General features: G+C 35.2%; 1 protein-coding gene across 1 annotated transcript in view; it reads right to left on the bottom strand.

The window, feature by feature from the left end:
* Window positions 1-6,710: 6,710 nt before the first annotated feature.
* LOC134578001 (carcinoembryonic antigen-related cell adhesion molecule 1-like) overlaps window positions 6,711-22,510 on the bottom strand; it is a 47,205-nt gene continuing 31,405 nt past the window's right edge. The window contains exons 8-12 of the mRNA XM_063436961.1: window positions 21,987-22,011; window positions 17,089-17,114; window positions 13,293-13,337; window positions 11,401-11,444; window positions 6,711-7,467 (exon numbers count right to left, since the gene is read on the bottom strand). Coding sequence (XP_063293031.1) covers window positions 7,354-7,467; window positions 11,401-11,444; window positions 13,293-13,337; window positions 17,089-17,114; window positions 21,987-22,011 — 254 coding nt within the window. The 3' untranslated portion in view covers window positions 6,711-7,353. The remainder of the gene's footprint in view (window positions 7,468-11,400; window positions 11,445-13,292; window positions 13,338-17,088; window positions 17,115-21,986; window positions 22,012-22,510) is intronic.

The raw sequence follows: 22,510 nt of genomic DNA on the forward strand, positions 1-22,510 counted from the left end.
AAACCGCCTTTGGTGGCTGCAGGTTCAGTTCCTGGCAGGGTTGACTCAGCTCTTCCTCCTTCCCTTCGAAAAGTTTTTTTATAATACATTTTATACTTTTATTGTCCTATGTTTTCTCCAAACTCCTCCATTTTTTCAGAGCCTGTTTTAAAAATTTTTTAAAAATATTTTTAATAAAATTCTTTTGAGGACTTATCTATATGAATATACTGGTTTAATTATTGCCTTTGACCTATGTAGTCACACGTTACCAATTAAGGTTACATGAAGCATTTTTAGTTTCAAGTTAAAATTTCCATATACTTATAACAGCAGATCACTCCCAGGGGGTCTTTTGCACACGTTGGAAAAGCCATTACATAAGGTGAAACATGTTAGTGGTTTTATTATAATCATTTATTGTTTTATAGTTATACATAAAGTTCCTTTTTTTTTTTTTTTAGCCACATGTCATGTGTCCTTAAGGGGTTAAGGGGTTAAAAACCCTGAAGCTTTTAAAGCTTTAGTAGGTGATGGCCATAGACAATTAAATGATGCAGCGATGGGTAACATATAAAGGAAATGAGGAGGTAACTGAGTGAGATCTTAAGCAGCTGAAGTTAGGTGGGGTGGTAGTGTTTAGTGAAAATTAAGTTTATCTTTTTTTTATGTTGGCTGGATGATGGGAGGAAGGCCTCTGGAAGCTGCTGGGTGAAGCTTTTTACCATTCTTGCAAAGTTTTGTTTGATTGTTGTGTTGGAGCCAGCCCCCCTTCTTGTTTCAGTGGTCTGTCAGGGTTATAGTTAATAACATTCTGTGTTTTTTTCCTTTTTACAGCTGGTGGACTCTCAGGTTTTTTCTGTTGACCCAAATCACTTGTGACTGTACTTACACATGTTTAATGCCTCATGATGCAGCAGCTCCTAACTCAGGTGACCATCTTGGAATACAGTCGGTGTAGCCCCTGCACAATGGATTTTTATACCTGCAGCTTCTATATGACACCAGCAACTATTATATTTCCAGGATTTTAGACTGTGTTACCTTTCTTGGGATAATTGCAATTTTGTACAACTCTACATCAATGGTATCTGTTGCTATATTTATATATTGTGCACTCTGTACTCTAGTAAGGCAGAACTTTAAATAACTAGTTTTCCTCAGTATACATTAAATAAGAGATATGCATGTGAATATTGTGAATATTGTGAATATTGAGAAAATTCTGATTGGATGACTCAAGACAAGGTGCTACAGCGGTTAAAAAAAGTTAATGTGAACAAAGCTTGGGGGTCTGACGATATTCACCCACAAGTACTTAAGGAGCTAAGTGTGAAGATAAGTGACCCTCTGTATTTAATCTTTCAAGATTTATATCTTTCAGGAATTGTAATGGAGGATTGGAGAAAGGCAGATGTGGTTCCTATTTTCAACGAGGGCTCAAAATCTTTGCCTGGAAATTATAGACTTCTGTGGCTGCTAAAGTATTTGAAGGTTTATTAAGGGATAATATTCAGGGATTCATTGGGAGAAGCATTATTAGCAATAATCAGTCTGGTTTTATGAAACACAGGTCATGTCAAACCAATGTAATTGAATTCTACGAAGAAGTAAGATCAGACTTTTGCAGTGGATGTGATCTACTTGAATTTTGCCAAGACATTTGACATGGTTCCTCACAAAAGATTAGTGTTCAAATGAAAATAAATTGGTCTAGATGAAAATAGTTTTTCTTGGGTAGAATATTGGCTTAAAATCAGACTATAGAGAGTTGTCATTAATGGTAAATGTTCAAGCTAGACAAAAGTAATAAGTTTGGAACCACTTCTGTTTTACATATTTATAAATGATCTTGAAATAGGCATGGAAAGCAATGATTCAGTGTTTGCAGATGACACAAAACTATGTAAAGTAATACAATGTGAGCAAGATGTTACTTTGCTGTAGAGGGGTTTGGATAGATTGGGACACTGGGCACTAAAATGGCAGATTAAATTTAATGTGGAAAAATGCAAAGTTATGCACTTTGGAGTAAAGAATGCACAAGCAACTTACACCCTAAATGGTAGTGAACTAGGGATAACAACACATGAAAAGAATTTGCGAATTATTATAGACAATAAACTAGGCAACAATAGGCAATGTTAACCAGCAGTTGTTAAAGCCAGTAAGGTATTGATATATATATATATCATTCTTGGGAGAAAAAATTGAATATTGCCTCTTTATAAATCACTGTTAAGACCACATCTTGAATATGCTGTGAAATTTCGGGCACCTGTTCTAAATTAGGATGTTATGGCACACGAAAAAGTGAAGAGGTGGGCTACAAGAGTAATAAAAGTGGAATATTTAAGTTACGAAGAAAGGTTAACAAATTTAAATCTGCTTAGTTTAGAAAAAAATGTGGGCATAGGGCGATATAATAGCACTATACAAATGTATTTAGACCAATACAAACCATTGTCTGGAAATATATTCATAAATAGGACATGTGGTCATGCATTTAGACTGGAAGAAAAGAGATTTAGTCGAAGGAAAAGGACAGGGTATTTTACAGTATGAACAATAAAGATGTGGAATTATATGTCTGAAGAGGTGCTTTTATCATCTGTAAAATGGTTAAAAACAGCAACTTACAAAAACATAATATTCAGGGATATAATTTTTAGTATCTGGGTTAACAGCTTTTTGCAGGAAAGATCTAACTCATTCTAGGGTCGAGAAGGATTTTTTTCTTAGCTTGTTGCACTTGAAATTTGGGTCTATGCCCTCTTTTGAATCAAAAGCAAAAACAGATGTAAGGAAGGCTGAATTTGATGGACACAACTCTTTTCAGCCTATTTAACTATGCAACTATCTTCTGTTCTCACAGGAATGTAGGGGTAGTGCTGGTAAGATAAAAAATAATAATTTAAAGGATCTTATATGCTGATCTGCCATGCCCAAAGGCATTTTCTATTGCCTGCCTCAGGTTCACAAAAATGTGAGACCATTGGTATGTAGATGAATATTATAAGGGATATGATCTCAGAATGAAACCATCACTGAATGTATGGATTTCAACCTTCAAGTGTTACTATTAGAACTCAATTGTTAGTTAATAGATAATAAATATATGTTGAGTATATTAAGATAATTAGGATATCATCAAGTACATGGTTTAGTTAACCGTGATGCAGTTTCATTATGGTCCTTCATTCCATATAATAAAGGGCTTATTGTTCAGCAATATCATCTTCATTTGTACAGTGATTATAGTGTTGTGTGGAAGAATATAATTCTAGTTATGGTGTTGTAACTGTCGGAACACATTTTGTTTTGTTTTTGAGGGGGATCACTATATCCAGAGACATGGGACTTCCCCGTCCTATGCTAGCCTACATATGGGTTGGTGGGAAGTGTCTGTTGGAATCTGAACCCCTTCAGCAAAGGTACTTCCTTTCAAATGCACCATTGGTGACCTGATTATTATTTGGTCAGATACATATGCTAGCTTGTTATTTTTTGATTTTGTTAATGACAATGACCAAAATCTAAAATGTACTTTGGAGCCTAGATAATTTTTTGGGAAGTCACCTTGACTCTTAACCCTCAAGGCATCTCTTACACCACAGTTTATCCTAAGCCTACAGACATCAGGGTACACTTACACTCCCACTCATTTTTATTTGAAGAGGGAGATTTCCATGGGTCAGTTTATTTGAGAATAAAAATAAATAGCTCCACTGATTAACAATTTGAACTTGTTCAAATCTTTTGCAAGGAATTTCCCAGGATGGCTGGTGGATAAGGCTTATAATTAGGTTTTGTAGTCTAATTTAGATAGCAGATAAAATAATGGTTACCAGTACACCATAGAGCAATCAATTTAACAACCTAGCAGCTATTATTGAAAATTATTTAGTTCTGTTATATGGAGAAGACAAATTAGCACATATTGTTAATGATGTTGGAAAGAAGCCAACTATGGGCAATAGATTGTTCCCTTGTCTTTTTCAGAAGAATGAAACAGCCCTTGCAAAGAGATCTAGAACAGGGTGGCCAGATTTTGCAGGTAGTTTTAAACATGGTCATCATTAATGCAATTACATTTTTTTTTTGTATCCAATATATACTGTAACTTGAACTGCATTATATATGCGTGTATTTTGTAAATAAGATTATGTAAGAATTGAAAAAGAAATAGGAAACATGCACCATGCAATCAAAAGACTCTAACATATCATAATTAAATATACTACTTTATTTAAAAAAAAATCATAGATACATATAGATCTTTCAAGTATACAGACATGTAAACCCCAAGTGATTTAGAAAATATGCTGTTTTGATTTATCAGACACTATAACTGCAAAGATCTTCGAACATTTAAATGGAATGTTCAACACTTTTAACAGGTAGTAGGAATACTCTTTCACAAATTTCAATGTTTAATTGTCTAATCCTTGCAATTAATAATATCGTCATTTATACTATTAAAAAATACTCTCCTCACTAGTTTTGATTTGTGCAGTTAATGTCATGTTGAATTTGGCTTGCTGGGAGTTATTCAGGAAAAGTCATACAAGATGATTCATTAAAGTGAGAATTATTGGCAATATAAAGTGAATTTCACAGTTAAGGCTAAAGTAGCCATACTGAAAGCATAGCTAACTTAGAGAATTGTTCCTGTTCAGCTATTTTGGCCTTAAATTTGAAATTCACTTTGAATTTCCAACAATTCTTACGTTAGTAAATAACCCCATGTGTGTAAAATGTAACTTTCCCATATGTTGTTTATCTCTTAATTCACCAACTGTTCATAAACAACTCACAGGGGGTAACACGAAAAGGAATGTTTCAATACTAAATATGACAGACAGACAATCTTGAAATATAAGCCCTGTGTATTTGACAGAAACATAGAGCTAATTATTAAATAGTGCTGCATGTTTTAAAGACACTGCTTCATTGATTATACAGTGGTGTACTCCACAGAATACATTTATTGCACATGAGTATATTTAACAAAACAAAAATGACAGGTTGCTTCATAATCTGCAATTGGGACTTGGGATTTCAATATTTTTTTACGTGGGCCTTCCAAATTATCACTTTCTGTAAAACAACTTTTCACATGATTTATCTACATTTATTCCCATAAACGTTAATGGTGACTTAGATGAAGAAAAATCATAAAAAGTTTTCCCGATCATCTGTTTTCATCTCAAAAGCCATCCAAAACAATTAAATCTAGGCCTTGATCAACTAAATGTTGCTAGTTAAGGATGAGAGGAGGCTCCTGAATTTCTACTGCTCTATGAAAAAAAAATGCTTTGGTGAGTAAATTACGTAAAAATGGGAAAGGGGAACTTGACTGAGAGAATCTTGAATTCTGTAATGAGATATTTTTAAAGAAAACATTCAGACTAACCCCAGGAAAAAACTTCCAAAGTGAAAATATTTTTGGCATTTTCTCTAGAACTTCAGACAAAAAAAATAAATTTTTCATAACTTTTCATAACGGTCTATTCCTTCTGATGACCCTAACTAGCAATATTCAATTACAGAAATACAGTTACATTTTAAAAACTAACCATGAGAGGCAAACAGCAAATTGCCCCATTAATGTCCTTCTTAAAGTTGATATACTATTTTGCATAGGATCAATAAATTATCAAATACATGCCAGCATGTTCTCTTAAAAAAATATATTTGGCACGTCAGTCCTGCCCACTTTATAATTATGGTTGTCTCTTACAAATATATATTTTACGAGCACTTTCTCACTGGAACCTCTGCCCTATATTTAATACCGCTTTCAACCCATATTTTACCGGAACACTCCAGAAACATAAAGCACTTCAGTTTGCTATAACAGGATCCCTCATCCATGCACTCCTTTGGACTGGTAAGTTTTCTAACTTTTCCCAACATTCCCCGCTCCTTGCAGAATATGGTAACCGCTGGTTGCTATGTCAACCCCTCACGGCAGCAGTCATTTTCTCCCCCTTCATCCAGTTTAATGGGGGATGCCTTTCTGGAGTCTGCCACATGCACACGCCAATACAGAGGCTTCTTAATGAGAAGTCTTTAATTGGTGTATTCCTCGACACAGACATGAAGACTGTGTTGGGGAAGGTCAGAAGGCTTGCAGCTTTTTAAATCTGAGTTTTCATATCCTGCCCCTCCTCGTGTGAAAACATGCAGAATAAATACATTTATATTTTTGGGTAAATCTACTGGACCATGGAAAAAAAAACACATTAAAAAAATTAGTGGAATGTTCTTTTAAAGCTGCAAATGGGGGCGTAACTATCTTCCAAAGCTGCTTGTTAGACCCAGACAACTTCATATTATTAAAGTCATCTGAGTACAGTGTCCCTGTTCTATTAGCCCTGCATTTAAAAAAAAATTGCAGCTTTAGAGAAATTGCAATATTTACATTGCAGGGTTAAGACTGATTCTAATGGTAGAGGCGCTACCTCTGTAAAATTTACTCTGTAAAATAATGCTGGATGTCCTCAGGCTGTGCATGAGGACCTCCAGCATATAGACAATTCCCAAAGGAAACCAATGAGGCAATGCTTTACTTTGGGGAATGCCTAATGCAGTACTTAGGCATTAGATCCCCCTCCATTAACTGACGTCAGCGAAGGAGGAGTGCAACCCAATGCTTAGGAACATTTGAGCTGTAATCAGCTAAGTGTAAAAAGATGTTTTAACCCTTTATGTTCAGGGGGGTTGCAAGGCGGAGGGGGGCGAGGGGGAGGGGGGATCCAGAGGGCACTCATGTGTTAGTGAAACAGTTTTGCATTCCTAACACTGTAGTTTTCTTTTAGGAAGGAGGAAGGAACAGAACATAATTTATAAGGTCTTGATTTAATTAAAACAAAAAATTTGATCTGTCTTATAAAATATATACAAGGGAACTGAAGCATATTTAACCCAATTATCCCCTGCCCACTTCTTCAAAAATATGTATCTCCAGGCCTGATTTATATTTGGGGTACATTACCATTGTGGACAGCAATGTCTGATCATTCACTGTAACTAGATTCCCACCATTTGTGCCCAAATCAGGTGTTTAAAAAAAACAAAAAAAACAATAACATTTTGTGAGGTCTGAAGTTGGTGTTCAGTCAGTGAGTGAGTGCACTGGATCAATACATGAACGAAACAATACATTTATGGTACTTTTGGCCTATTTGGCTTATTAAGGAGTCAGTGGAAGGAGGACCATGTTGTCAAAATAGTTCCCGATCTTGCCTTTTCCAGATGAAACGTAGAACAGCTTGAACTTCTTGGTTGATATCTTATACTGAATGTGCTGATGTAACTGGGACCTGCCATCTTCACTTCGTTCATGTTTCCCTCTGTCCACAAAGCACTTTATTTTTGTAAAGTATTTTTGACTGTACTGTATTCTGTTTCAGGTACTGTAGGGATTATTGGTTTGACAGATTCCTGATTCTGGAAACGTAATGCGGCATATTGAACATCATCCTGGAAAAATAAGGAAAACCTTCATATTAAAAAAAATGATAAGCAGTATTAATTAAGCAATAAATTCCAATACTTCAAATTAATAAAAAAGGACGCTTCAATCTTACAGGTGTGAGTCGGGGCTGGATGAGGGTTGCTCTGAGAAATTTTAGGTGAATTACTAGTTTATGCTTAATAAGAACAGGAGCAATATTTACACAGATTGATTTCTTAATACATTTATTGTATTTTTAAAGACACGATAGTGGGAGTATTTCTGCTGTAGATTATACACTCATGTACACCAACAATATGGAGATACTAGAAAAGGGACATTAGGACAGAAAAGACTAAGGCAGAAAAAAAAAACGAAAGAAAAACAAGTTACCTGCGCTCTCTCCTTTATCCCTATGTATTTTTAAACAAATGGAGGTCTTTTAGTTACCTCCAATGGCCATGAGAGGATGAGCCCACCTGCCAACATCAAGGCAGACCCCCCTAGGTGGGTCCTAACTCTAACCATTCACCTTGCTTCCTTGAGCCTCTGGCAAAAATCTCTACTGAGACAGAAAGGGGTATTTTTTATATACACCCCTATACATTATTAACCCTTAATAGGGAACACATGGGATGGGTGGCTGCATTGTAACAAGGCTGAGTAATACAAAAAATGGATACAAATGCAGAAAGAAAAGTCCTGCGTTCACTCCCATCACTACTGGGCGGCTGCAATGACTACAGTACAAGAAAAAAAAAAAAGAGGGATTTGGGCTGTTCCTCTTAAATAGAGACACATGGAAAATATGAGCAAGTCAATAAAATGAGGCAATAAAATAACTAAGCCTCTGTACACTTGCTGTTCTAAGTCCACTTCAAAATAATTTAAATGTTAATCCACATTATAATATGAGTATTAATATTTAACAACACTAAGTTTCACAAATTCACATTCTACATGTAACTGTAGTGTTGGGGGTTATTCACCAGATGAGCCAAATTAAAATAGAATAGCAAAATTAGGCTAAAGTAGCCAACATGGAAAGCGATCTGAATGTAGATTTTTTTCCAAATCAGCTACATAGTTACATTACATAACTGAAAAGAGACTTGCGTCCATCAAGTTCAGCCTTCCTCACATTTGTTTTTTTGCTGTTGATCCAAAAGAAGGCAAAAAAACCCAGTTTGAAGCACAAGTTTGCAACAAGCTAGGAAAAAAAATCCTTCTTGACCCCAGAATGGCAGTCAGATTTATCCTTGGAATTTAGCGAATAAACCTGAAAGTATTTCTTTTGCACCATAAAACACTATTTAAAACATAGTGAACATCCTTAAAAACAAATTGACATCAATATAACCGTGTACATATATATTGTTTTAAATACAGTTTTATTAGGAGTGAAAATAGCTTACAAAGCATCACAAATGAGGAAGCATATGGAGTAACGAAGTAGGAAAGAGTTACTTTACATATGTAACTAACCCTGTGTGTGTGCTTCTATAGCTTGTCCTGAAATGCTATTCCAAGCATAGACAAGTATTTCACGAATAAAATTATTTCTCATCGTTTCTAGCATTGAACATGTGTTCTTACATGTTGGTGTAACTTAAAATTATTAAATCATTAACAAAATTATCTGTGCAAATCTTTTCTTTGCCGTTGTTGATTGGGAATAAGAAAACACAATTGCTACATTGAACAAGTGGGAGTGTAACTGTCTCCAACGCTGTTTGCTAAGAAGGAGGAAGGAACGGCACATCATTTATAATGTATCTGGTTTTGGTCCAATTCAGAGGAGTGCACATATAAGTTTCAGTTATTTAAAAAAACAGGTTAAACAATAAATACAATGTTTGATGGAAGTTAGACTTGGACGTGAAACCGAGTTATAATTTAAAAAAAGATGGGCTGCAAATTAAGGGAAATATGTTGTACTCAACGTTGTTTGATAATTGTGGTTGCTATTTTTGTTATTCAGATGCAGCAATAATCCTTTTACATTTAATAGCTATCTCTTTGTTAAACAATAACAGGTTAATACATCTAGACTGACATTAGAAGGTTTCATGGCCGTGCCAGCAAGGATTACATGTAAAACCGTCTTTATCCGATCAATATGGAGAAAGGAGAACATATGCGTGTCAAATAAAGCTTAGGCTATATGATTGTAGAAGGGAAGTGTGGTGATCTGCATAAGGGACTAATGTTCACCAACAGTAATGCTTACGTGAATTAAAGAGAAATGGACACTTCCTTAATTTTAGCACAACATAATAGCTAATTCTCTACTATTTGCCTGAGTGGGCAAGCAAGCGACCAAGGCATATGGACAGCAGAGTCGCCGACAAGGGCAACTGAAGTAGGTAAACTTTTTTTTTACCTATCTCCATTGTGTTATTCACCCTGGTAATCACTAATGTAGCTTTTACTGGGGTGAAGGAACCAGGAACTGCCACTTCCATGGAAGCGATTGTTCCTGTTTAATATGAAGAATATTTTAATGCTCGCAAATACAGTAATATTCTGGTGCAGCGGTGGAACAAGTTTCTGAACATGAATCAACATGTAAGCAAAACTAATGATTGACTAGCAAAATGCAAGTTAGATGGATAGCGCTAGGTGAATTTGTTTCAAGATAAGATAGAGTGTGAAAAGGACATGATCTAACAAAAACCGCATTACGTCCATTCTCTACAATGTGATTAATATTTTATTATCTATGTTCCTTGTGGCTTATCGGCATTGTTGTAATGCACAATTACTCAGTAATAAAATAAATAATACGTTTTGACACTTTGTAGCTTGAGGCATGGCCGTTACTGGTACGAATGTTTAATTTAATATGCCCGTTGAAGAAATAAAATAAATTACGTTTTATATGGCTTACAGCGGACAGTTCCATAGAACCAATATGAATTAACATGTGAGTTGTGATTCTGTTTTGATATGGCTTTGAAATAACGAAGCGTTAAGTGATTTTTCTGAAATAAATTCTAAGACACTATATCATACCAGTAGGTTTACAGAATGTAAATACAGGAGAGACATATCAAGGCAAAATTTGAGAGTACTAGAAAATATAGTGCTATAATGACTATTTTTTGGCATTCCAAAAATCCTATGCACCGTGGTGTGCCAGTCATATTGTTGGCTAACTAACAATGAAAAACAAAGTCCACAACAGTTGTAGTGTTGAAAGTACCAGATGTTAATCATGAATTTTACACTGAATTAGAGGGAATAGTGCAAGAATATTCCTTCTGTACACAGTAATGCAATTTAGTAATGTATAATTACTTACAATTATTTGTTATAGTCCAATTTTAATTAGTAAATGAAGATTATAGTTACTAATTTTTCATGTATCATTAAGCATTTTGCTGCCCTTTCCTTTTCAAATTGGTTTGCACATTTTTGGGCCAGGTGTTTTTCTACTTGGACAATTCATAAAATATCCTTTTATACATGGGAACGTGCGTAGGTTAATGGTACAAAGACCCCCTTTCTAGTGGAAGAAGGGATGGGATAGTCAGGATTAAAACAGGAAAGTCTCTGCCCGATGTCCCAAGGTGGCTAAGAACTTACAGATTGAAGTTAGGTTAGTTGTTGACTAGGTTAAGATTGCACAACCTTGTCCCAGGGGCCCAGAAATTAACTGTTATACTAGATCCTAGGAGTTGAATTAGACAAATTTAGTCACATACTGTCTGTGTTAAACATAAAATACTGCATGTCTCATGCTGATTTAGGTTTGCACTACATAATAAATAGAGTATAATAACATATAATCTGATTATTTTTTTTGGTTGGACAAGGCAAAATTAAATATTTTTATAACCATACTATTTCACAAAGCATACTCATACGTTCTATATTTTGGGCACCATAATCTGTAGAAACCAACAAAAGGTAACAAGGAACCAATATTAAATCTCAAGCATGATCATTGGCCTTACTTTATTGTCTTGGGGCATATCTGTTATCGAAGTCTCTGCTATTCCTATAATCAAAAGAATACGTTTTACATATAAGGTAGTAGACGCATATCATCATTACAATTTCTACATATACAAATGGACCTCATCTAATGTTTTGAATCTAAATTCCAGTCTACCACAGGAAGAATTAAATATTTGCTTTAGGCTTCAGGAGACTCCTTAGCAAACATGTAAAATGAATGTATTAAAAACAAAGGCGTAGAGTCATTTGATTGCGAAAATATATGTTCAAATTGCAAGTTAGTTATTAATAAAAACAAAAAAAAGGACTGGTTTACCAACTGTCTTTTTTATAAAAAAAAATTAAAACAAAATTAAATTTGCAATTTTTAACGGTTTAATTAAAAGTAATTGTTTGTGTTCATTTCTTTATTAAATCCTGGCTACTTTTTTAAATAATACCTTTTATGCTAATATTCCAAAGTAATAAAGAAAATTAGTACTGCTGATGCCTGTTACCAGCCGAGATTTAGAGCATCAATACTAAGCAGTGGAAAGGTGAATAAATGTTACTCTGTGACAAAAACAAACAAACAAACAAACAAACAACTAATACAACTAAGGGAGCCTAAATTTTAAACAGTTGAGTGGGAATCCATGTTGCTTTTTTACCCTACAGTCTTACCAACATGTAAACAACTATGATAATGATAAGATAAAAAAAATAAAAAAGATATTTAAATTTGGATGACATACTATACTCTCACCTTTGCTGATCACATATTGAGTCTATGTATACCAAAACATTGCCACTAAGCACATGGTTCCCTTCTTACCAAAACTACAAGATGAGACATGCTGTATTAGTCCATCTTTTTTTTAGCTAAAAGGATACAACCACACTTGAATAAAAAAATTTAAGTTGGAAATATATTAATTAATCAAACAACTTATTAGGCTTAATTCACTTTCAATATGAAAATATTGTAAATACTATTGTTTTGAAAATATCAAATATTTTATTTGGGGTTTTCTTCCTTGTGTTAAAAGGTTGATACAGTTAGAAGCATTCAGGTGGGTATTTATCACATATCAAATTAAGACCCGAGGATATATGTGAAAATCAGCTAAAATGTACTGCTGGCTAAATAATTCAATATTATATCATTTGAGGTATAAATGTAAATATTTGGGTTGTGCTTGTACAAAGTCTTACTAAGATGGCTGGATCCAATGTAATGTCATGTGGGGTTGGGCCCAATGTTTACTAAGGTGGCTGGATCTAATTCTAAGTCACAGCTCAGTTAGTGCCGATGTTAGTATCCCTGATGTCATGACCACTCATAGTCATACCACCAATATCGCCCATTTACATATGTGCAGTACTGATGCTGTTGTGAAATGGCCTGTGGACCATCTGGATATATGATTAGAACGATCCTTCCAAATTCAAGAATGTTGGTGAATACGTTTTAAGTACAAAGTTAACCAACATTCAAGCCACCTTTAACATTTGTCATAGAAAATAATAAAATAAGAAATGTGAGGTATGTATAGTTTGTATAGTTTTGTAAATATTGTTTCACCTTCAAAAAAGAATGTTGAAAGTTAGGTAAGCCCAGTCTGTTACAGCTTACTCTTACTCAGGTTGTACAGTGAAGGTGGGTTGAGGATAACAGCATTATTCTTACTCAATGTGATCATGAGAGAACTGGACGTGCTTAGCACAATAACTGACTTGATAATGGCTTGACATAAAGTGAATGGAAAATTAAACATGCATTACCTAAGGCTGAGCAGACAATTACAATAAATGCAGTGCTTTAGGTCTAGATAATTGTTTGGCATCTACACCTTTCCAGCTAATTTTAGTTGAAACAAATATCACCTGTAGTAAGCCACAGTCTTACCTCCATTAGTCCTGTTCCTATTTATAACTGCATATTCTGTAGTCCCTGCAATACAAATTATATTATAGTAATGGACGCAGTACATATTTTCTCTGTCTTGTCCTGGTGAGGGCTTCAAAATTCAGAAGGAGTAAATGCTGGAACACACACTGAGCTGTCTTTGAGGTTTGAGGCTTCTACCAGTGGAACAAACAACAATAGTCTTCCAATTCCATTAACTGGTACTGGGAAATGTAATAGCATCATATCAAATAAATGTAAGAAATAAAGTTATGCTGCACTCTACAGTTGCACAGTGTAAGCTTTAATAATAATAATACATTTAATCAGTTATTTATAAGTGCCATTTTTTTAGGAGGCAAGTGGGTTTCAGTTTTGACTTTTATAAACCATAAGCCGATTGGTTCCATTTACAAAGCACTCACTTCTATATGACATTACTTTTGAGAATTAATATTTGGATTAGTTAGCTGACTGGCTTTTTCTGCAAACATGATAAACTAATGTGTCACAGTTGGGAAGGAAAGGACAAGGCAATAATGGGGCAACATGTGATATCAGAAGATATTGTCATATAAGCTAACAGATCTGGGAAGGTTTACAAATGTGTCATGAGCTGAAAATTGGTCCATAGAACAACAGTGGTGAAATCACCTTGGAAACAAGTGGAATCAACAGACCCTTTGATAACTGTGCACCAGTCATTAGTGTATGTCCCCCCACCCCTGGTTTTTGATGGCTGTTCCACATTGACATATTAACTCCCAATAACACTGGATTTGTCATTATAAATAAGGTTCCATATATAATACAATGAATTGCACAGGGAACCAATTTTAAGATCTCTTTACAATACAAAAGCACTTCCTTTTTAATGTCATTATTATAACAGTTTTGTGAGGCAACATTTAGTAATTATTCTACTTGATTAAAGGGGAACCGTCACTTCCCTGGAATGTTAAACCATTGAATGGATCACTGGAAATCGTTATAACTTTTTTTTTTTTGTCAGATGTTCTGTTTTCCTCAAAATTTATAATAAAACAATTTACATAATAATCCAATTCGACCAGGAAAAGCCAGGGCAAACATTACAAGCAAAAAGAAGAAATAGAAACATTGATTAATTTCTCCTCTTTTCTTAATGCCTTCCAATGCTGACCGCCAAATGCAAAGAAGTGTTTATGACAATCATTGACAGTAACATCGAGGGCTAAATGAGTTTCTGGACCCTTTCTTAGTATATAGTACTATATACTAAGAAATGGTCCAGGCACTCATTTAGCCCTCAATGTTTCTGTCAATCATTGTCACTTACAGAATAAAATTAACTGTAGAAATCTACAACTCTTTATCCTGCATCTCTGCGCCTCCATATTAATGTCTGGAACCCACAGGCAGATAAATAAATAATACAAATATTAAGATCCTGGGAAGTGACAGTTTCGCATTTATTCAAATAATTATCTGCAATAGGAATATAAATTATTACAGGGATAAAATCAGGTATTACTAATATTATTTATATTAATTTATTTGCGAAGTGCCTGAATACTCTGAACGAAAGACAGTGCCAATAATTAGTGACATATCTGGTTAGGCCACAATTGAAGAGCCTGCTGGCATGACCTTATTAAAAATGAGATTTAAATACAGAAAAAAAAATACTAAGAGCTAGTTTTACAGGTAACCTAATCCAGTCGATGCACATTTCTTTTATGGGAAGAAAGCCAATGCATCTATTTCAAAACAACATTTTTCGCAAGACTTCCTGCTCAAGACCGATACGTTGCACATATCCTGGTTTGCTGTATTGCTTTTCATAATAGTTTATTATTAACACATTGGCACACAGAACAAATGAACAAACAAGGAATGAAACAAAAGGTCTATAAACATGAAGCTCTACCAAAAACAGCAGAGCCTCAGTAGAACAAGTAAGGTCAAAAAAAGTCATAATTCTAGCAGAATACACAATGCCTAATAAAAACATAGTCAGAGATTTGTATTTTAGTACGTCTGAAATGAAAAAACTTTTAAGTTAAAGATCAGATCAATTTAAAATGTCAAATGCCATATATATAGCTAAAATATCTGTACTTTGAAAACAGTTCAAGATATCTTTTTTAAGCTGCTCCGTACTTACACTAAACACAAAAAGTGAAGCAATGGGAAATAAGCTAAATTAGTTCTTAAAATACTAATATGCTATCTATTTTGGCAGTCCTTAGAACAACTAACTGTCCCATAGTGCTCATAGTTCTCCGCCCTTCCTACACCATCACTGTAGAACATACAAAGCTAGAACATTTAAATAGATACACAAATAATCTAATTCATCGTTTCCTTTCTTTAACTTATTATTTCTCTCTATTTATCTTTGGCAAGTAGTTGTATTCAGTTAGTTACAAAATTGAATTATTTTGGTATACATATTTGTTCTGTTTGTCTCTATTTTGAATTTTGCATTCTGATGTTTTTAACAGATAAAGACTTAAAAAGAATAATATGCAATTATTAACCAACCAGAAAGAGAGGATAAGGCATGTGCAGACATTTTGTTATTATCATTTAAAATAAGACTGAAATGAAGGCTTAAGGGTCAATCAAAGGTTGACCCAAAAGTCGACAGACGGAAGGACTTAGTGGGAAATTATGGTCCTAAACCCTAAATTACTTACATAAGAGAAAAATTCTTTAGAGGACTAAGAGAGTAAAGGGCAAGCTGCCGTTCCTCTAGGAGTCCCCCCAGGTATACCCACAGCAATAAAAGTGACTCATGGGGCCCAAGGTTAGAATATAAATTAAAATCCTGAAGTATATCTTTAATAAATTTTATTTAGTAATATTTTTGAGCGTATCTAAACCAAAAATGAAATAAAAAGAGAAAAAGAAAAAATATATTTAATGGTAGTGAAACACAAAATCAAACGTGCTAGTTATGTTTAAAAGGAAAAGTTCAATGCAGCCTATATATAGTCACTTGTATGTATATATCAAAATCACTGTTAGTCAGTAATAGTAAGTTGACTTATACAGTCAATACATTAACAAAGATGTCATCTGTTTGGGGACATCCTATCAAAGGTTAATAGCTAGTAGTAGACAGCACTTTGTCTAAATAGTAAGAGACTCCAAGTGCAGAGCAAACAATCAGGGCGCTATAACCTGTATGTGTTCAGCTCATAATAAATAGATGAGGACCATGTTCAGATAACCTCTCCTCTCTTGTAGTTCTAGATAGAAGGTTTTAACGGAAGAGATAAAACTGATTGCTGTTTTTTGCTGTGGGTATACCTGGGGGTGACTCCTAGAGGAACGGCAGCTTGCCTTTTACTCTCTCAGTCCTCTGAGGAATCATTTAAAACAACATACCAAACAAATATACCAAAGAAATGTTTGCAACATGTATAGATTGTGTTAAAGCTGTCTCAGTTTAATTTGTGAAATAAATAAGTTAATGAGATAGTCTTGGAATATATACATGAGAGTTAAAATCGGCTACTACTTTAAAAAGAGCAGAAAAAAATGAAGATGCCACTGGGCCCTATGTAGTTTGCTCCCCGCCACCCCCCTCTTATTCTTCACACAGGGATGGTTAATTAGGCCAAGCAAATGCATAGTTCCAGTCCTTGTCTAACCCCTGGGGTCTAGGTTTCTGCCTATGGTCACCTTATGGGTAATCCTGCTCTGAAATAGAGATAATTGATGTGCACCTTTTTTTTTACTCTCATTTCAATGGCCAGGTAATGTTTTCTAATTTTAATTGGATTTACAGATACATTCCATACTTTACCTGTCTGATCTCCAGAACCGTTTAATCTAGAAAAATAAAAATGCAATTAGTAGAGGAATATACAGTGGAGAGGAACATTCACAGATATTGTTCATATCTTGTTTAACTCTGACAACGAATGAACGAATGAGTGGTGAGATTTATTCAAGAAACACTGCTTTATAATTTGGTATCTAACTCCACCCAGATTCTGTCTAATTACAGTTCAGTGAGCTAATTATTTTCTGAGTTACTGTTTTCAATAATGGCAACTGACTTCAGGAGCTACACTCATGGGAACCTCATTAAAGGGTAGCTTCCAACAAGTTCATGAGTCCACTTTAGCTACTGACTTCTTAGAGAGCAAGGAGCCAATTTATGAAATAATTGATTTTAGTTTTATCAATATCTGAGAGCGTCCACGTAAACGTGTTCTTAAGAGAGTATATCCATATTATTTATGAACTTATTAATTATATGGACTTGTTTATACTGGAAAGTTATAAGAAGAAAATAATGTACAGTGCATCGTATCCAAAATTATTAGTCAACGCGACTGTTATTTTAGAATTAAATGAAAAGGAATCCATGCATGTATAGAGAGTTTGTTTATATAAAACATCAATAAGGCATTCTCAAGAATGAGAAAAAAAAGTAAGTACCAAGCGTACTCTTGAACTATGAGGGTGTACTTGTGAGATCTATTTATTTAGCAAGAGCAGATCTGTACAAGCAAGGTGCTCCGTAACACCCTTTTCACTGGGAGACATTCTGGAAACTATATGCTAATTGGAGTAGCACAACATTGTTTTTAACATTGTAGAGTCCAGAGTTTTGAACATTTTTGGCATACAATTGTATTTATATATAAAAAATGTGGAGGTGAGGAGGTGAACTAGAGAACTTAGATTTGAAAACACTGAGAATATGGTTCCAAACATAAAGCAGTAAAGATGAATATATAATATTGGATATGAAATAGACCTAATAAAACGAAGAGCCTATTAATGTGTTGATGACCTCATACATACATACATATAAATATATATATATATATATATATATTTTGTTTGTTTGTTTGTTTGTTTGTTTGTTTGCTCTCCATGATATATGATCCTTTAATCCCTTTATACATACATAGTAGGTCAGATGTAGTAATCCCTAGTATTTGGTGTTAAAATAACAGATATTTTGGGACAAATACAGTATCTCTATGCTTCTCCCTCTTTTGGCATTGCTTTGGTGACTGAGAATGACTGGATTTGTAGGTAAATCTTAGACCCCTTAATTGCAAATGTTCACTTTAGAGTGAAAGAGCAGGAGAAAAAAAATACTTCCCTATTTTTCTACTAAGGTAAATGGGAATCCACTGGGATCAAACATTTAGGTTCACTGACATCTGATCAAAACAGGACACCTTACCCCTGGCCTGGATCTCAATAGCCAAAAGCAGAGTTTAAGAAACACATGCTGAAATCCGACAAAGCTTAATTACAGGAACATTTAAGGGCAATCCAGAAACAAAGTGCCAGGGAGATTCCTTATATATAAGATAAGATGCAGATAATGTATGCATAGATACATTTATATTGACAATTTCTTATCCATCTTTTGACGTGAAAATTATTCTTTTCAACTTAAGGAGAGCAAAACATAAATATAAAATACATTTCAGCCCATTCGTACCATTAGAGAATGGACTACCTAATTTGCACATCAGACTGGACCCACAGGGGAGTTCAAACTATAAATTAGGTTCCCTCTGCTAGAGAGATACAACAATCATGGGGACATTCTTCTATGCACACCAGGCAGTATCTATAAGAGGGTGAAAAGATTGTCTGGATTTCTCTTTCAGAGGAGACTTGCCTGGCATTTGATTTCAGGATTGAGGACTATAAGACTCTTGTAGTTTGTGAATAGCATATGTTTTCCCCATAATAAGACAACTGGGCAAAATTTCAGAAGCCTGAGTGGTAAGCTGTTGTCCATTCTAAGTAAAGAGTCATAACAAGTAATCGGGATAGTTGAGGATATCTAGCTGCCCCATAGACCTATCACAGGAATACTTATGAATGTGTATACCCAGGTGTTTAAGAAATAAATTAATTAAGGGTTTCTAAAATCAAATAGAGAACAGAAGGATGCTCCTAATATTGAACTAAGGGGAAGAAGTGTTTAACATTCTGTTTCTTAAAGGAATAATAACTAGAAACTCAATGGGTAGTAAGGAGGAGAGCACTGGCGTACATATCGCGGTCGCAGGGGTCGCAGTTGCGACCGGGCCCATCACTTAAGGGGGCCCGTCCACCCTGCAGACCCCTGCAACCGGGTACCTGCCACCATGTTTTGCGGCTCCGGCCCGTATGGCAAACCGCCGGGGCCGCATGTAAAGGAGTCCATCGGGTGGCCCATACTGTCAGGGCCACCCGATGGAGATGGATTTTCAGGAGGCCCTGTCAACACGGGGTGCTTTAACTGCGCGACCGGGCCCCCTGTGATGATGTCAGACAGAGCTGGGAGGAACTGACTGCCCCGGTCACTCCTCCCAGCTATCTGACAGAGCCGCGCAGGAGGAAGGAGGAGGCAGTCAGAGTGGGAACTCTGACTCCCATCAGGCTGAGCCCCCACTGGACCCGAGGGAAAGTCACCCTCCTGCAAAAGGTAGGAAACAGGAGGGTGACTTAAACATTTTGTATGTGTCTGTGTGTATGTCTGTATGTATGTGTCTGTGTGTATGTCTGTATGTGTGTGTGTGTGTGTCTGTATGCATGTGTCTGTGTGTGTCTCTGTATGTATGTGTCTGTGTGTCTCTGTATGTATGTGTCTGTAACATCCAGACACACATACATACAGAGACACACACATACAGACACATACACATACGTATGTATGTGTATGTATTCACATACGTATGTATGTGTCTGTGTATGTATGTGTATGTCTGTCGGGGGTGTATGTGTGTGTCTGTGTGTCTGTATGTATGTGTGTGTCTGTGTGTGTCTGTATGTATGTGTCTGTCAGGAGGGGTGTATGTGTGTGTCTGTATGTATCTGTCTTTCTGTGTGTATGTATGTGTGTGTCTGTCTGTGTATATGTGTCTGTATGTATGTATGTGTCTGTGCCTCTGTGTATGTTTGTGTCTGTATGTATGTGTCTTGGAGGGTGGGGATGGATCGGGGGGGAGCCCACAGATCAGTTTCGCACCGGGGTCCCATGTATTGTGTGTACACCTTTGGAGGAGAGATATATTGGTAGAGGGAGATACTTAAACTTGTCTGGAGCATTATCGTGACTTAAAAATCTTTGTGTGTAGAAGGTAAATTAATAAAAAAAAAGTCTGGAGAATAAAACTGAACAAGGATATAGTTCTGGAGAAGGAAATGAAGAGGGTTACAAATACTGTTTGCTGGACTGTGATCTTTGTAATGCTGACAGTTCACTAAATATTAACAGTCCAAGTGTCAGAATTCCATGCATGTACATTATTAAATCTTCCTATAAACATGCAGGTGAATACTGGAAGAATAGGATCAAACGAGCCCCAGTGCCTTGATTATCGGGCATTCCCCAAAAGTACAGTGAGGACAGATTAAAAATAAAGGTGTTAAAGAAAGAAACAGGTCTGATTATAGTAATGACAATAGACAGTATCTGGTAGCAATCCATGCTTAAAAAAGTTCCCTTAACCAAGAAAACATCAGATAAATAAAAGATGAGAAATTAAGTAATGAAATAAGTGACAGTCTGCCCTTTTCTAATTTGGCTGCTGATTTTTTTTTTATTGACTAGCTGCTTTTCTCTAATAGTTTGCTCACTGGGACCTAAATTACAATGTAAAGTGACTGGGGCGTGATAACTGATCTGTAATGTTTTCTGACTTTCAGACAGTATCGAACAAATGTTCTCCAAAAGATCACAATCCAAATATCACTGACATTTTGAGACTGCTTCTACCAATTTAACTATGACTAGTATCAGAATAGTGTGTGTGTGTGTGGGGGGGGGGGGGGGGGTGGTCATGTCTACATTTTTAAATATTTAGAGACTGCTGCTAACATTTTTACAAATATCAGATATGGTGATCCCATTGAACTAGTGGTGGTCTTACGTTGCCTACTTAGATTTGTCATAGGCCCAAGCCTGACGCGTCAGCCCTAATATCACTTATAGTTACATAATTAAATTGCATAGTAGACTAGGTTGAAAAAAGACAAAAGTCCATCCAATTAAACCTTGAAACTCATACTTTTATGCTGTTGATCCAAGAAGTGCTACAAAAAGTGAAAAAATAAATTAAAAATCTTCTTGACTCCATAATGGCAATCAGATTTTTCCTTTGATCAACAACCTGTCCACATACATATCAATTATATCCTTGAATATTCTGTTTATGCAAAAAAATGTATCCTGGCCTTTTTTTTAAACAATATCTCTAAAATCTCATAAGACAACCTCTTTAGGTAGGGAATTCTATTCTCTATGCTCATATATATATATATATATATATATATATATATATATATATATATATATATATATATATATATATATATATATATATATACAGATTCTCCAAACTCTACTGATTTCAAATAACGTGTTTAAATATTGTATCTCTGTATCGTATGCATCAAATTAGTGGGTTCTGCTTTACCATACCATTTAGTGCAGTAAAAGCTTAATTAGAAAAAACGTACTTTTCCAATTTGTATATGACATATTTATGTTTACCTAAAGGCGTGCTTTTGCATGAATTGCTACAGAACACTGTGCATTGGAGGATCACATACTCACAAATTTAAAAATGAAAGATATATTGATAGACCACAGATATGTATTGAGAGATGGATCTGCAAATCTGTGTATGCATTGTGATAGCAGAATAGCATGCATGTCTGAGATAATTGAGAACTTACCCAACACTCTGAGCCTTTGCTTTCTCTGTAGGACACAGAGAAGGGTTAGTGTTATAGGCAGCAGCAAATAAAGGAAGCAAAAAATAAACACAAAACCGATGGAAATAACACCTCTATCATCCCCAAAAACAACCAAAAGGAAAGCAAATAGGTAGTAGAGGAAGAATATCTTAGAGCATTGTAATTACATTATAAAAAATGCAAGCTCCTCCCGCACACAAAGAGCCTATCCAGCAACTCTTTATTGGCACAAACTAATGTTTATGCTAGCAAGCTCTCGTATCATGAAAAGTGGTACCTGTCAGTAGATAGAATTCTTAAATTTGAAGGGAAACCGACAAATTCATGGAGAATATCCTGCAGAAAATATTATTGGGGATAAAGCTCAGCAGGTGCTTTTCTCGGGCAGATATCTACGTAAGGCCCAACCATAATGGAAACAAAGATAATGTTTCATGATATTTAGCACTTTGTGTAGCAAAATGACACAGTTTCTCCACCATTATGTGATTGATAGATTTACA

Source organism: Pelobates fuscus, chromosome 11, assembly GCF_036172605.1.
Source record: "Pelobates fuscus isolate aPelFus1 chromosome 11, aPelFus1.pri, whole genome shotgun sequence".
In the NCBI taxonomy this organism is placed as follows: Eukaryota; Metazoa; Chordata; class Amphibia; order Anura; family Pelobatidae; genus Pelobates; species Pelobates fuscus.